Raw genomic sequence first — 15152 nt, forward strand, 5'->3', positions numbered from 1 at the left:
ACTAAAAGGGTCCTATGAAGGAACAGAAGGGTTAAATCAAAACATAAGATTCCTGTGATTAAACAAAATGGTTAAATTACAAAATAAGAGTTGTGTGACAGAAAATGAAGGGTTAAATGACAATATACTGGAAGGGTCCTATGATGGAACAAAAGGGTTAAATGGCAAAATAAGGGTCCTCTGGAAGAACAGAATGTTTTTTTAAGATAATGCAGACATGTTTTATTGTTAGAGCTACAATGGCTCAGACTCAGGAGGTGAGATTTAAGATGAAAAGGCTTTTTTATTAGATTGGTCTCCAGGTGAAGAAGGTACGGCACGGCACGACATTAATGCAGGGTCATTTGTGATCTGTAGAGAGTATTAAATCATATTCATCTCCTTCTGCTTCTAATAAAAGACCTGCACCCACAAGTTAAGACAGTTTGTATTTGTACGGCTGAAAAAAAACACATCAGGCCTATATGTGGCAGAACACAAGATTTTATTTTTGAACCTATTTCAACATGACTTCATGCAAGCCAACATTATGACTTGTCTTTATGCTAGGCAACTAAGCTACATTTCCCATTAGCCTCTATGACAAAATAGCTAAAGCCTCTAACCTTCATCAACTGCTCTCTGAGCTTTTTGTCACTTTAATCAGGCTGAGTAAGCTCTTTTGCACTACAAATATTTAATCTGCACTGTTTGTTTACTTCACTGGCTCTTTATTTTGATGCACTAGAGCTAAAAGGTTTCTGTGTCCACTGGTAGATAAAATACAGAGTAGGTATTTCCTAAAGATTCGTTTAAGTGAATCAGTTTGTTCAGACAGTACATGAAAAAATAAAAACTGAAAGAAAAATAATTAATTTCATTCCCTGTGATGCATTTTGGCATTTTATTATTTAGCTAAATGATTTTCATAAATTAGAATGTTTCTAGTCTAGTGAATGCATTTAAAGTACATTTATCTATTTAACATTCAGTATCTATTCACTGGGACAGAGATTTGTATTATGGATGGTTTCTTTCAGTGCTGGTCAGCGGTATCAGTAATCACAGTAATTCAATGACGCACACAACTGCTATCTGATCCTGTCTCTACAGGAAACACACACTATTTTCAATTACTTTTGGAAGATAAGATCAGAGCATTTCAATCGTTTGCTCATGTACTGTCTGACACACATCATGTGTGATTGACTCACGGTGGACGTGGGTGCAAGCCTTCTCGAGTTATCACACCCTCCTTCTCCATCAGCATCTGCCGAAACGTTCCAACCTTCTGCCGGATTTCTTCTTCGGAATACCTACAAATAAAAATAAATGTGTAAAATGACAACAATCTCCTCAGTAAAACATGATTTAAAAAATCATTCAGGTCAGGAGTGATTTTCACCCACTGGACAACAAAACAGGTGGAAAAAATCCCAGCAGAGAAATGAAGGAAGGAGCCAATCCATTATAATTGGCAAAGGTGAATTGAAAGTCATGAGTTGCCTATGTAGGAAACATTTTAAGGCATCACAGACGTGCTTAGTAAGTAAGTAAGCTAAGTATTGCTTGAGGAAATTTTCACTTATTAGTATAAAGCATTCTATAAATACACGAAAGCACTGAAATAGCTACACTACCAGTCAAAAGTTTTGAATAAATACATCTCTTTTGCTCAGTGCATTAATTTGATAAAACATGCATTTTAATTACTTTTTATTTGAATTGTTTTTTTCTTAATTCCTGTGATCAAAGCTGAATTTTCAGCATCATTACGCCAGCCTTCAGAGTCACATGATCCTTCAGAAATCATTCCAAAATTTAAATTCTAATAATATTTCACAATTCAGAATGAACAGAAGCGACTTTATTCAAAAGCATAAAGAAATATTCCTAGTGTAGATGTAGTTTAATATTTGTGTGCGCTGTGCATCTTTATGCATTAGCGCAGCTTACCATCATGCTACCAATAAATGCAACTGCGAATCAAATCTTGTGCATATCACAATGACACAGCTCAATTTTTAAGTCAGGATGCTCACTATGTAGGCAGCTGACAGCAGGCAAGCTCACTAGATTTTGGAACTGAGCAGGTTTTCACACAGAGGTCAAAGCAGCACATGACACTTAACACAGCAGCTAATTAAACCTGCACCTGCTGTCTGGTTAAAGTAGATTGGTGGGCAACCATTGTGCATTCAGTTCAGCTGGTAATGTATGGCATCACAATAGCAGGTTTATCAGCCTCTGTCCAGAGCAGCTGCACACAGCGGTGCGTGAGGAAGATGATGTGCGTGTTTGTGAAGAAGCCAAACTTTCCTGCTATAAAAGCTTATGCTGGAGATAATGCTGCTTTTTCAAAGCTATTCCGATATATGCACACACACACACACACACACACACACACGATATAAATTAATTTCTATGTTTGTTTTTTTTGTGGAATATGACGTCAGATGCATAAAAATCAGTTTGGTTGGAGTAAGATTTAAAATTAGGGTTCTGTTCACAAAGTGATGGATAATGAATGTAATCTGCTGTGTTTTTGCATTTTTATGTTTCTATTCAACGTGTGAAGGTGCTGTTTATTGAATCATCACATATATGAAACCCTGGACCACAAAACCAGTCACAAGTTGAATGAGTATATTGTAGCAATAGCCGAGAAAACATTGTGTAAGAATTACAGAAACTTCAGACACTTTGATCTTCTGAGATATACTAAGGACACACAGTGCATTAACATACAGACATCTGTTCTCACATCTCACTGAGAGAAAATGCAGGAAACGCCTCTTTCACATATGCAACAGTTCCTACTCATTCCATTCCTTCCCTTCACATAGCTCACTCAGAATGGTCAATAGTAGAATATAATGGTATATATTAATGCAAGTGATATTTACAGTCATGTTTGGTGTCATTTGAATTGTCTCAGTGCAACTGGTACAATGGTGTCTGTCTTACAAAAGTAGATTAAAAGATAATTCATTTCCTAAGAATTAAGAGATATTCTGTATATCTGTAATGGGAGGGAGTGCCCCTTCCTAGGGTCCTCCATGTAAATTACCTTCTGTTCCCATTGAGGTGTAAACTACCCTGGTCTGGGACCTGACCTAATGCAAATTCCAATTGTTAGTTTCTGTCTTCATCTCGGGGGATGTTTGTGTGAGGTATTTAAACGATTGCAGCAAAAGGATCAGGGCCTTCTGTAGCTGGAATGAGCCCATAGCATGAAGTGTGTCCACACACTTCATACTATGTATTTTTCTAAGAGTCAGGTATGCATCTTTTACTATTAGATTCATCTTTGAGAATTTGGTGTCTAGTATTGATTTGATATCTATGAATTGGCTATGTAATTGGCATAATCCTTACCTGACTGATAATAAATTGTTACATTTGATTTACTCTGACTGACTCTGAAACTATTTTCTCAAGGAGATTAAGTGAAGGCTATGTTTCCGCAAATCTGCGTCCAGGGTTAAGTGCATACTAAAACTCAGACTAGATGGAGCATGGGGCGCATCAGGTGAGGTTTTAGATTTCTGGCTAAACCGCTTGACTTTAGTTAAGTTGTACTCAGTTGCATTAACTATGGGGGGCTAGTAACAGTACTGGTCATAACCGCTGGTTATTGTCTCAGCTTTAATTAAGTTGTACGAAGTTATATGACTGTCGGGGGGGCTAGACAGATAGTGCTAGCAGAACCGCTGATTATTGTTTTGAGCTTTAACTAAGTTGTACATGGGTAGCTGAGGGGGACTAAATGGATTAGACATAAACCTCTGACTACTGTTGAGACTGGCGAGTTTGTGATCGTGGGGCACACGTAGAAGAACGGCCGTCGTGGGGCACCCTGAGCAACATAGATTCCTAATGAACGAGTAAAATAAAGTAAAGAGTTAAATTAGAATAATCAAATCTCAGAAGAATAACAATAATAATTAGAGACCAACAAACAACCAATTTGCCTTTCAACCTAAATTCGAGGTCATACTAAAATGGAGTCAGATTAGATAAGAAAATGGAGTCAGATTAAATAATAAAATGGAGTCAGATTTGAGCTTAACCTAAACTGAATAACTTTACGCGCTGAAAGACAGAACACGCAGGAAGCCTTCATCCAGCACCGGATACCTTCCTTGGGCCGAGTGCCTGGACCTTACAATTGTATGGGTCAAACTTATACATTTTTCATAGTAATATGGTATTCTGTCCACACAGTTAAGTTTTATTGCAATTTTACAAATAATATTACAATAATTTGAACAAATTTACCATTCATACAGATTATGTTTTCTTACTGATATGAACTCCCAAATCAACTAAGGTTTTAATATCTTTTTTGTGACTAATTATTTTATTGAGCTTCCCAATGTTCCATAATATGGCATAAGAAAGAAAATAAACATTTATACACTACCATTCAAAGGTTTATCAATGTTGCAAACAGTTGTGCTGCTTCATATGTTTGTGCAAACTGTGATGCATTTAATTTCTAAGGGTTCCTTGATGAACAGAAAGTTTAAAAGAAATGCATTTGAAATACAACTTTTATAACATCATAAATGTCTTTACCGTCACTTTTGATCAATTCAATGCATCCTTGCTGAATACAATTATTAATTTCTTTTTAAAAAGCCTTTCTGATATGATAGTTTATTTGAGATAACAACTGATGCCACTCAATTAATTAATGTTAGCATACAGCTGTTCAGGATTCACACTGCTTGTTATTTCACTTTCTGTTTATAAAAATAAATGGAAGGCAGTGCATGTGCTCATGTTAAACATATGCCAAACATGACCTGCAGGGGGCTCTAGATATGTTTGGAAAGAGCAACTGTACACACACACACACACTTCTCCAGCCTGGCCACAATGGACAAGGCCTTCTTAGGCCAATTAGATAATAATGACTAGAGCGAAGTCGCCATCATTAGCAAAAGTCTCCTAGGACATTAATGCTCCTTCTGTCTGTTTTGTTTAACCGTGAATCAATAGCACTGATTAACCACATACTCCCCTGTGCACCTAATGAAGCCGCTGGTTCAGTGCTGAACATATAGAGAGAGATTATAGAGGATGGCGTGACAAACCGTGAGTGTTCGTCAATAACATTAATACTGATGGTGCATAGTGCATACTGTACAAATTGTTAACTCGTGCATGTTTTATTTCAGCAAAAGAAACTGATTTTATTGTGCATAAGATCAATTTGGCTGTTTATTTTTACCCTGACTTTGCTATGTCCATATTATTGAATCACTGAATTATTACTCTAATAACAAGGAACGTTTCCAGAATGTTCTGAAAGGTTCTCTCAAAGTTATGAACAAACGTGTGTTATCTGTTATCTGTTCTTTAATAATGTTCTCAAAACATAAGAAAGAAAAACCTTAAACAAAAACATGATTTATTATTTCTGAAACACTTTGGTCAAACGTTTTTTTAAATGTTGCTACTTTTTTCAGAATGTCCAAAAGTAACATTTCCGAAATGTTTGCAAAATTATTAAATGCAACGTTTCTTTGCATTAAAAAAAAGGTTTTAAAACTAAAATAACTTAACCATAACTTAATGAGAACATTCTTAGAATCTACTAAATCTACTAATCTACTAAAATTCACAAATGAATCATTAAATGTGATTTGTTAACTAGTTCACTGAAAACAATCATCTCAAAAGATTTGTTCAATGGACTGGTCTCAGAGAAGATGACTGGATATGGAGAATAAATGTTGAAATTAAGTGCTATTTTATGTTTTTTTTTTTTTAGTAAAGGGAAAGCCATGTTAGTGTTTCATACTGTTACATAAAAACAATTAAGAAAGACTATGTGATGCATCAAAAAACAACATGTTTTTCCTCAAGTATAGTAAAGTAAAGTAAGTATAGTAAAAAGTCAGATATTATGCTTCGGAATGTAGTGAATGATAAGTTTGCTTCATAAATATGAATTTATTACTTCTCATACTACTACACACAATATAAGGCTGTGAGAAACAAATAACAACTTACTGTAAGTGTGTCTTTCCATGTTATTTAAACTAACACACTTAAACTTTTAAAATTTCCTTTTCATACTATGTTTATACGAAGTCATCAGCATTTCATAAATCATTTAATGCATAATTAATTCCTCATAAAAATGCCTTTTTTTATTGAAACAACACCTTTGCTCTCGATGGAAAAATACTTCAAAATTCAAGACTGCCTAAGAAGCGAATGTTGGACTTGACATTAAATGAGTGTTTCTTGAACACAGCGTGAGCTGGTTAGTGGTTTACAGCAAGGTTAAGCGCTAAGGTTTGATAATAAATCCTCATGCATATTTATGAGCTTCAGACTCGTTTGGGAATCCAGTTACACAACGGACTGCATCTTTCCTTACTGGAGTGGATCTTTCTGTCCGTCCATTCATTGACTTGAGTCTCAGCACGCTTCTCCTGGGGACGTGTAAATTATATATGAAGCCTCATCCTCGACTCCATCTGTCCGTCTCTGTGTCTCTGGCCGTGGACAGGTCTGATCCCGGAGGTGGAGGCAGATGGAGGCGTTGGGCCGCTGGTGTAGCCGGTGGCGGTGCAGCGATTAACCAGAGCATCGCTCCAACAGTTACACTCCACTAATTGGTTCCTGCTGGGGTGAAAATGCCAGACGACTGACTACAGCTGGATTTTTTCACTTGTTTTATCATCCGACAGGTGCACAAACACGAGTCCAGTCACTTGTGATAGAACAGCACACCTCTGCTCAACAAGACACATGAAGCTCAAACGCTTGCAGGTGTATTTAATTTATGCATTTCTAAAAAGAAATTGAGTGGATCTACTGTATCACCACAAACCGTATTACCACAAATAAAAATAATAGCATCGAAATGCACTTTTTTTTTTTCAAAAAGTCAAAAATATTAACATAACTAAACCAACTATTAATTTATAACTGCAAAGCTGATTTTAATGGGTTAAATTAGGCAGAAATAGTTCTTTGAGATAATGATTCCATGTTAACACTTTTTACGGTGTAAACATTTACATATAAAATATATTGATCAAATTAAACCTTTCAAGTTAAAAACATTATTTTGATGAACTCTGTTACATAATCAGTACGTCCAATTAATATTGGGTGATTTAAACAGTTAATTTATTTGTAATTTGTTTTTAAGTAAAGTGATTTAGTGTTCAATGCTGTTACAGTATGTTTGAAAATAAATTGAATTAAATTTCTTTGATATTAGAACAATTAAGATTTTGAGTAATCACCTTCTTTCTACTTCAAAGTTTCACATTTAATTCAATTATTTGCCTTTCTTTGTAATAAATTGAGAAATTTATTAGCAATTTAAAAGTGAAATTGTTTGTACGCCATTTTTTAAGGTAATTTGTAACAAGTGAAAAAGACTAATGCAAACTGTTGCATCAATTTTTGTTGTTGTTGTTCTTGTTAAGCCTAGGGTAATCAACATAAACTGTAACTGAAACCTAAAATAAACAAATTTATTGATATATAATATTTATATTTGAATAAAAATTACATATTTATATTTATTTTATTTCAGCTAATTCCCAAGGTAACACTTCTCATTCATTAAGTTTAACTTTAAGTACTAAAATAACTAAATAAACAAAAAAAAAACCTAAAAAATGAACTTAAGTTTTAGTATATTTTTAAAATGTATATTTATTATTTTAATATGCATTTATAGTTTTTTTTTTATAAATGTGTATTTATCTTATAACAGCACACCTTTTTTCAACGAGTCATATGAAGCACAAAAGACGCAGGAAAATGCAAACATTAAGTCTAATATTGCATGTGCAAATCATTAATAATGTATTATGCATAAATGTTTGTGTGAGCTTCATCCAATGGCTATTTAATCAAGCTAAAATGAGCTGGGCGGGTAATAAAGTGTGTGTGTGTGTGTGTGTGTGTGTGTGTGTTGGGTAAGGGTTAAGGGTTAAGTACTTCATGAGATTCAAGAGCGACAATGAAAAGCTAGTTTTTTTTAGTAAATAATATTCCTCACGCAGATCTATCATATGATTTATTATACGGTACAGTTATGGTGTTTTTTAATCATTGTCTGAAAAACAGCTGGAATGATTCTTCAAAATCTCATGTGTGTTGCACAGAATAACGTGATATGAGTTTAGATCGGCATGAAGAAGTGTAAATGGTAGAGTAAATTTTTCGGCTGTTTAAGAAGCCTCAAGGATGAGATGTGTAGGTCTCTTGCTCAAACAGAGATAAACAGAAAACACGCGGCCGCTGAAGCATGTTTAACACAAGAAAACCAGGTCTTCAGCAAACGCTACATGAATGGAGCTCGTCTGACTTTCACAGAGCTGTACACCGTCTGCCGCTACTCACACTGGGACGAACATATGGAGAGCCAACATCTCCTAAAGCAGAGACAATTAGTCATCATGCAATGTGTGTGTGTGTGTGTGTGCACTGCCAGATGGCTGATCCACAGCCATCCTCCATCTCCAACATCATCATAAGTCTAATAGCTATTACTCAGAGCTCCTAACAAGAAAAAGTATTTTTCCCCTAAAAGAAAAAAAGGATGCAGTAAAGAAAAACATGTGACTTTATACAGATAGATGTGCAATGTTTGGGAAACCTGTCTTTATTTTTGAAATTCCACTGGTTGGCGTAACTGGTGCATAAATTACACACTTTGCATTAAATGAACCATATTCTTAGTTCAGTTTTTGATAAGTGCTGGTAAATCTATTCTATTGGTAACACTTTAGTATAGGAACCAGCATGCCTATTTTTGTCATTATTAATATTTGTTTTTTTTTTTCTCTTTAATAACATTAAGGACACACATTTTCATTCAAACTTTATTTTCTGGATCAAACCGACCGAATGGTGTCATGCTTCCACTATAGTGATGTTCATAGTCTCTCTTTGCACTGTTATACACTAGATTGGATTGACCAATCAGGTGACAGGACTGAAACTATTAAATTAAACTACTAAATTTGTGTGCTTTATCACCATCATTCGTTCTGCCTCAAGGTCACACAGCTTCTGTTTAATAAGAGACACTGAGAGCTGCTTCAGGAGCCGTCAGACGAGGCCCGAGCGCAGACGTCTGCAGGACGTGTGGATTAGAGCAGACGTCAGTCATGCCACAAATCCTCCGTCACATCACCAATACAGCCGTATTACAGGCCGCTCGCTTTACTGCGTCCTGCAGCGCCATGCATCAGTCAGAATTACGACTGACTTTTAAATTAAATTAATTTAAATTCACAGAAATTCATAAATCTGTCATTTTTTTATGACCAAAAAATAAATAAATAGTTTATCATAAGACTGTGTTCAGTACAAACCATTCAAAAGTTTGGAGGTCGTTAAGATTTTTACATTTCTTATGCTCACCAAAAATTACTTTAGTATTTTGCTAAATATTTGAATGCATGCAAATACTTATGTTTAGAATGTAGATAGACTGTATTACATAATTCACGACTTAAAGTTTTTCATCTAATATTGATTTAGATTAAAAGATTATATTAGAAAATATTACAATTATTAGAAAATATTTTTTTTTATTTCAGCTTTATTTCAGTAAGTAAAGAGGAGACAACGTAAATGCAAATTATAAAAAAAACATTTTGAAATGTTAAATTGTTGATTAAAAGCACAAAATAAAGTACATTTGTGAAATTTATGCAAATATGTTCAGAATTTAGAAAGACTGACTATATAATTTGCAGAATGTATTATTTCAATTAGTTGCCAATGCAACATTTTTTACGGCATTTACATTTGACTTTAAATTGTTGATTTATCCTGTAAGCAAAAAAATTAAGTACATTGCAAAATGGTTAAATATATCCTAATTCGCACATTATTGTGTGATTCGCAATTTAAATACATATGTTGTTTTGAATCAGCTTCATCAACTAATGATGAATAAGTTATAAGCTAATAACAGCAGCACTGGTGAGTCCCTTGTGAGATGCAGCTTCTGTCCATTTAAGATGCAGCTTTGGACACAGAAGTCAACGAGGCAGTGTTCTAAGCTTTGGAACAGTTCTAAAGTCAACATGACAACTGTTTGCATAATTGTTAAATCCTTATTTTAAAGTATCAAATCACTCATAAACACACATACTGTATATTTCGTTCACTCACCCCTGTTCCTCCATCATCTCCTGAAGCTCCATGCATTTCAGCTCCACCCTCCTCTTCCTCTCATGGTCCAGAATCTCACGGTGAGCCTTTTTCACCAGGACGGGCTCAGGTGGGACGCCCTCTTTCTCCTCCGGCTCCTCGTTAGTTTTGGGATGTGTGGCCGCGGGGGTCTCGGGCTGCAGTGGGACCCCGTTAGCAGCATCCTCAGGGGAGGGAACCCTCGCCCCATCGTACATGGCCACAGCGCTCTGACAGACACAAACACAGAGACACCAGATCTGATATTAACATCCACTCCAGAGGAACTATGGGTTTTATAGTCAACTAAAACTAAAGGCATCAAGAAAAAAACATTTTCATTAATTGCAGCTAAATAAATGTTTAGTGGAGTAAAACAACAACAACAAAAAGAAAAAAAGTAAACTTATTTTATTTCTGCTAGTTGCAGAAGGCAACATTTGTTGTTGATGTTCTAAATAAACTGAAAAAAAAAACTATTTATAAAAAGTTACAAGAACTATATATCTAATATAAATGATAGACATCCATTAAAATGATATATAAATTATATTCAATTTATTTATAATTTATTTATTAAAACTTTAAAGTGACTAAACTACAAATATAAAAAATACATCAAATGAATAGAAACTAAACACACACACACACACACACACACACACACACACACACACACACACATATATATATATATATATATATATATATATATATATATATATATATATAAAACTAGTAAAAATAATAATTACAAAATTACTTGAAGAAAAATGTAAAAATAAAACTAATTCAAAATATTTCTTACGATTTAAATTGTATCTCAATTATACTAAAATAACACTATTAATACTGCTTATGTTTGATTTGAGACTCTTTGAGTCATTTTGGGAGTTCGGAGCGGGATCGCGAATCATTTGAGTCATTTTGGGAGTTCGGAGCGGGATCGCGAATCATTTGAGTCATTTTGGGAGTTCGGAGCGGGATCGCGAATCATTTGAGTCATTTTGGGAGTTCGGAGCGGATACGCGAATCATTGAGTCAATTTGGGGATCGAAAATCATTTGAATCAGTTCAAAGCGGGTTCGCGAATCATTTGAGTCAGTTTGGGGATCGCAATTCATTTGAATCAGTTCGGGAGTTCGTAGCGGGTTCGCGAATCATTTGAGTCAGTTCGGGAGTTCAAATCGGGTTCGCGAATCATTTGAGTCATTTTGGGGATCGCGAATCATTTGAGTCAGTTCGGGAGTTCTTAGCGGGTTCGCGAATCATTTGAGTCATTTTGGGGATCGCGAATCATTTGAGTCAGTTTGTGAGTTCGGATCGTGAATAATTTGAGTAGGCTATGTTCAGCAGTTTGAATGCAGTTGCTCTTTCTAAGGGTATTTTTTCAAAATACTTTTGCACATTTTATTCATGTTCAGTAGTTCTTACTAGCTCAAGCAAATCCACAAACTAATAAAAGGATTTATTATTAAGATCGCCTGTTGACTGCTGTATATAAAACCCCTTCAATATAATTGTTGTTACCTCAGGGGATGAGGAGAGTCATCAAAAAAAAAAAAAAACAGAAAAGAAAAGAAATACCGGCACCTCTTTTGGGCCACTTAAAGCACTGGGAGCAACTATCTCTTTTTCTATGTAAGCTGGGCTTTTATACTGTTGTGTGCATTCACAAATGTAAGCGCTGAATAACACAGTCCATTCATTATCACATTCACATCCACAAAGAAGATATTCTCACCTAAATTAATTAGTATAATAAATGGCAGTAGTTTTTTTAATCCTATTGGCTGTTGGCAATATACAGCAAACAAAGAGAAATGAAGAGAAGTGCTGTCTCGTCTCGTCTGGATGAGATACCAGAACATGCGAAAAATATATATAATATATATAACACATTGACTTCATCACAGTCACCACAAACTATCTGATATTTCACTGCATGAGGTCTTTGATTGATCAAACTATTTTTTTCTATATATTTTATTACAGAACAATACATGTATAACGTTTGTTAAAAAAGTATACTTTAATGGACGTTTATTTTGATAATCAGTTACTCTTCCGAATTTTTCTTCAGTTTATTACAATAGATAAAAAGCCTATGTTTTCTATATGTTATAAACTTCAATGAACATTTATTTTGATGAACAATTAATGTTTTGATTATGTCTATTAAAAAATAAAAAAAAATAAAAAAAATCTGTATTTTATTAAAGAACATGTTATTCAACATCCACAGCCGGAAGACAAAAAGAACAAAAACAAATAATTATTTAATCTTTTGATTATTCCTTTGATTAATCACCATAGATACAAGAGCCTAATTCTTTTCAGAATTCTATTAAAACGCATTTTATTCTGTTTTCAAAGCCTGATATTCTCCAAAAACTGTGTGCAATATTAAATGAACTTCAACAGACTGATAATTAACCTTTTGTTTACTTCTTTAATTCATTACAGCAGATAAAGCGCTCTATTTTTTCTCTATTTTATAAAAAGGACTTTATTCCACAACCTACATTTCTTTTGATAATTCTTCAATTCAAATACAAAATGTATAATATAGAAACAACAGAAGTGCATAACAATCTTTCCTCTTCTTGTTTTTAAAACACAGTCAGATCTGGGTTGAAAACAGGATTCAATTACAAATGCTTGTTTTCCAGCATGGACTGATGAAGGAGCGTGGTGTTCTTCGTTTTGTTTAGCACGCCGTGGATTGTGGGTAAAGTCACAAAGCGCAGTAGAGCTGAACAGATGGAGGAACAGCAGGAGGAATCATCACTGAATTTATTACACACTAAATCTCTCCTCAGATATCTGCGACTTGAATACTTATTCTCTCATTATTTTCCCTTTACATTCATCGTGTCTTGCGTCATGTGACCTTTGATGGCTATAAAAGCAATCACACAGGACATGAAGCAGCATACGTGCTGATTTATTCCCTTCTCTTGTCCTAAATGATATTTAAGTGCTCATCTCTATTACAGGGAGTACAAATGAGCTTAATATAAATCGGTCTTTCATGAGAATTACAAAGAAAATTCTACACACTATCATGAAGATAAGTCCTTTCCTTGGAAACCTACACATAAAATGCTTATAGTAGCTAACAGATATCACCGAGGTGGTTTTTAGGCAAGGAACAATGCTATATATACTGTACTAGTGACCTGTAACGGTCAATCTTATTCTGCTTTGTGAACGCCTACAGTCTGTTTCCAGGCTAAACAACAAGATCATCTCAAAATACTCTGCTTTACATAACACACATGACTAAGACTGATCCCAGCTTCCTTTAAAAAGCTTTAAATGTCCAGTTATTCATATAGAAGCAGTGCTAAGTTAGCCGACTGATTTATCAAATTAATAGCAAATTAATCACACATTAACACATTATTAACTTACTCCACAAAATATCATTTAAAGGCATTATTGTGTTAGATGAGAAAAGTACTGACTATACATTATGTAGATTTAGAAATAAGGATTATAAATAGATATTGATTTTGTTTAAATAATATTCAAATATGAAATTATATATTATTAATTATATATATATATATATATATATATATATATATATATATATATATATATATATATATATATATATATATATGACATGATGTGAGATATAAATGAAATATATGAAATATAAATATATATATGACTATGAATCAGAGCAAAGATGAATTTTGGCTTTAAGAAGAAATGTTAAATATCCTTCAGATCTTTCGATTCTCCATTCATCTGCTTCTCTGAATGTAAAATGCATGATTTCTGCTACATGAAATCCCTGAGTACAGCTCTCATCAATGCAATCTTGCATCATTCTTCAAGGCTTCCTAAAGAGCTGTGAAGGTCTTTCTAACCTCAATCTACACAACCTGTTTTTCACTCACTGTACTTTTTCTGTCTTTTTAACCAGCAGCTGGGATACTATCTAGTGACAACGAGCACAAGCTGTCCATCCCAGTGTGGAAAAAATGGTGCATTTATTTCAGTGAGCCCAATGAGAGTGAGTTAGAATAGCATTACTCCAGAGACCGTCACAGCGCTCGCTGCCTGTCAGACTGGACTGGCCTGGAATAAATCCACAAAGTGCAGAAACAGCAAACAGAGAGAAGAAGGCTAGCGTGTGCATATGTTTTTAAGACATTAAAAGAGGTTCACCTCTGCCTTCCAATGGTAGCAATGCTGTTAATAATAACATTCTATCATTTCGAATACCTTAAGAGAACGTTACATTTGAAAGTTCTTTCAGTGTTTAAATTTTTTTTTATATATTTAAACAGTATTTTTCTTGGTTTTGCGAACTTTAGTGGAACATTAAATTTCATCATTTAAAAACCGTCCTGAAAATGTTGCTTCCTAATGTTTTTTAAATGATGAAACGCTCAGTTTGTTTTCATTTATTAGGAATGTTTCTCCTTGGAAACATTCCATTCTATAATTTTGAAAAAGTTATCAGAATGTTACATTTGAATGCTCTCTCAACATTTAAAACAACCTTTTACACATACATACATTATATATATATATATATATATATATATATATATATATATATATATATATATATATATACATATATATAGGACCTTTTTTCTAGGTTTTGCAAACATTAGAGGAACATTACATTTTATCATTTAGAAAAGATTCTTTCAGAAGGTTTATTTAAAACGTTCAAAACATTCCGATTTTTAAACTAAGAATGTTTCTTATTGGTTACTTGGGTAAAGGAACATTCCATTCTATCATTTTGAAAATGTTAGAATGTTACCTTTGAATGTTCTCTCTTATTTCCTCTTAACATATGAGAACAAATATAACATTTTATGTTAAAGAACAAATTATTCCCTGATAGTTGGGATATAGGTTGAAAATTATATGAAGGTAGAGCTATATGATAATAGTTCAATTATTTTTCTAATAAATACAATCCCGATTAGTCATTATAGATATATATTTTT

The 15152-nt window shown here is 33.9% G+C and overlaps 1 protein-coding gene across 1 annotated transcript in view; it reads right to left on the minus strand.

Moving 5' to 3' along the window:
* The window catches only part of LOC128014861 (serine/arginine repetitive matrix protein 3-like), a 62976-nt gene that overhangs the window by 24809 nt on the left and 23015 nt on the right, over window positions 1–15152 (minus strand). The window contains exons 2-3 of the mRNA XM_052598547.1: window positions 10150–10397; window positions 1194–1295 (exon numbers count right to left, since the gene is read on the minus strand). Of these exons, the coding sequence (XP_052454507.1) occupies window positions 1194–1295; window positions 10150–10385 (338 nt within the window). The 5' untranslated portion in view covers window positions 10386–10397. The remainder of the gene's footprint in view (window positions 1–1193; window positions 1296–10149; window positions 10398–15152) is intronic.

Source organism: Carassius gibelio, chromosome A5, assembly GCF_023724105.1.
Source record: "Carassius gibelio isolate Cgi1373 ecotype wild population from Czech Republic chromosome A5, carGib1.2-hapl.c, whole genome shotgun sequence".
NCBI lineage: Eukaryota > Metazoa > Chordata > Actinopteri > Cypriniformes > Cyprinidae > Carassius > Carassius gibelio.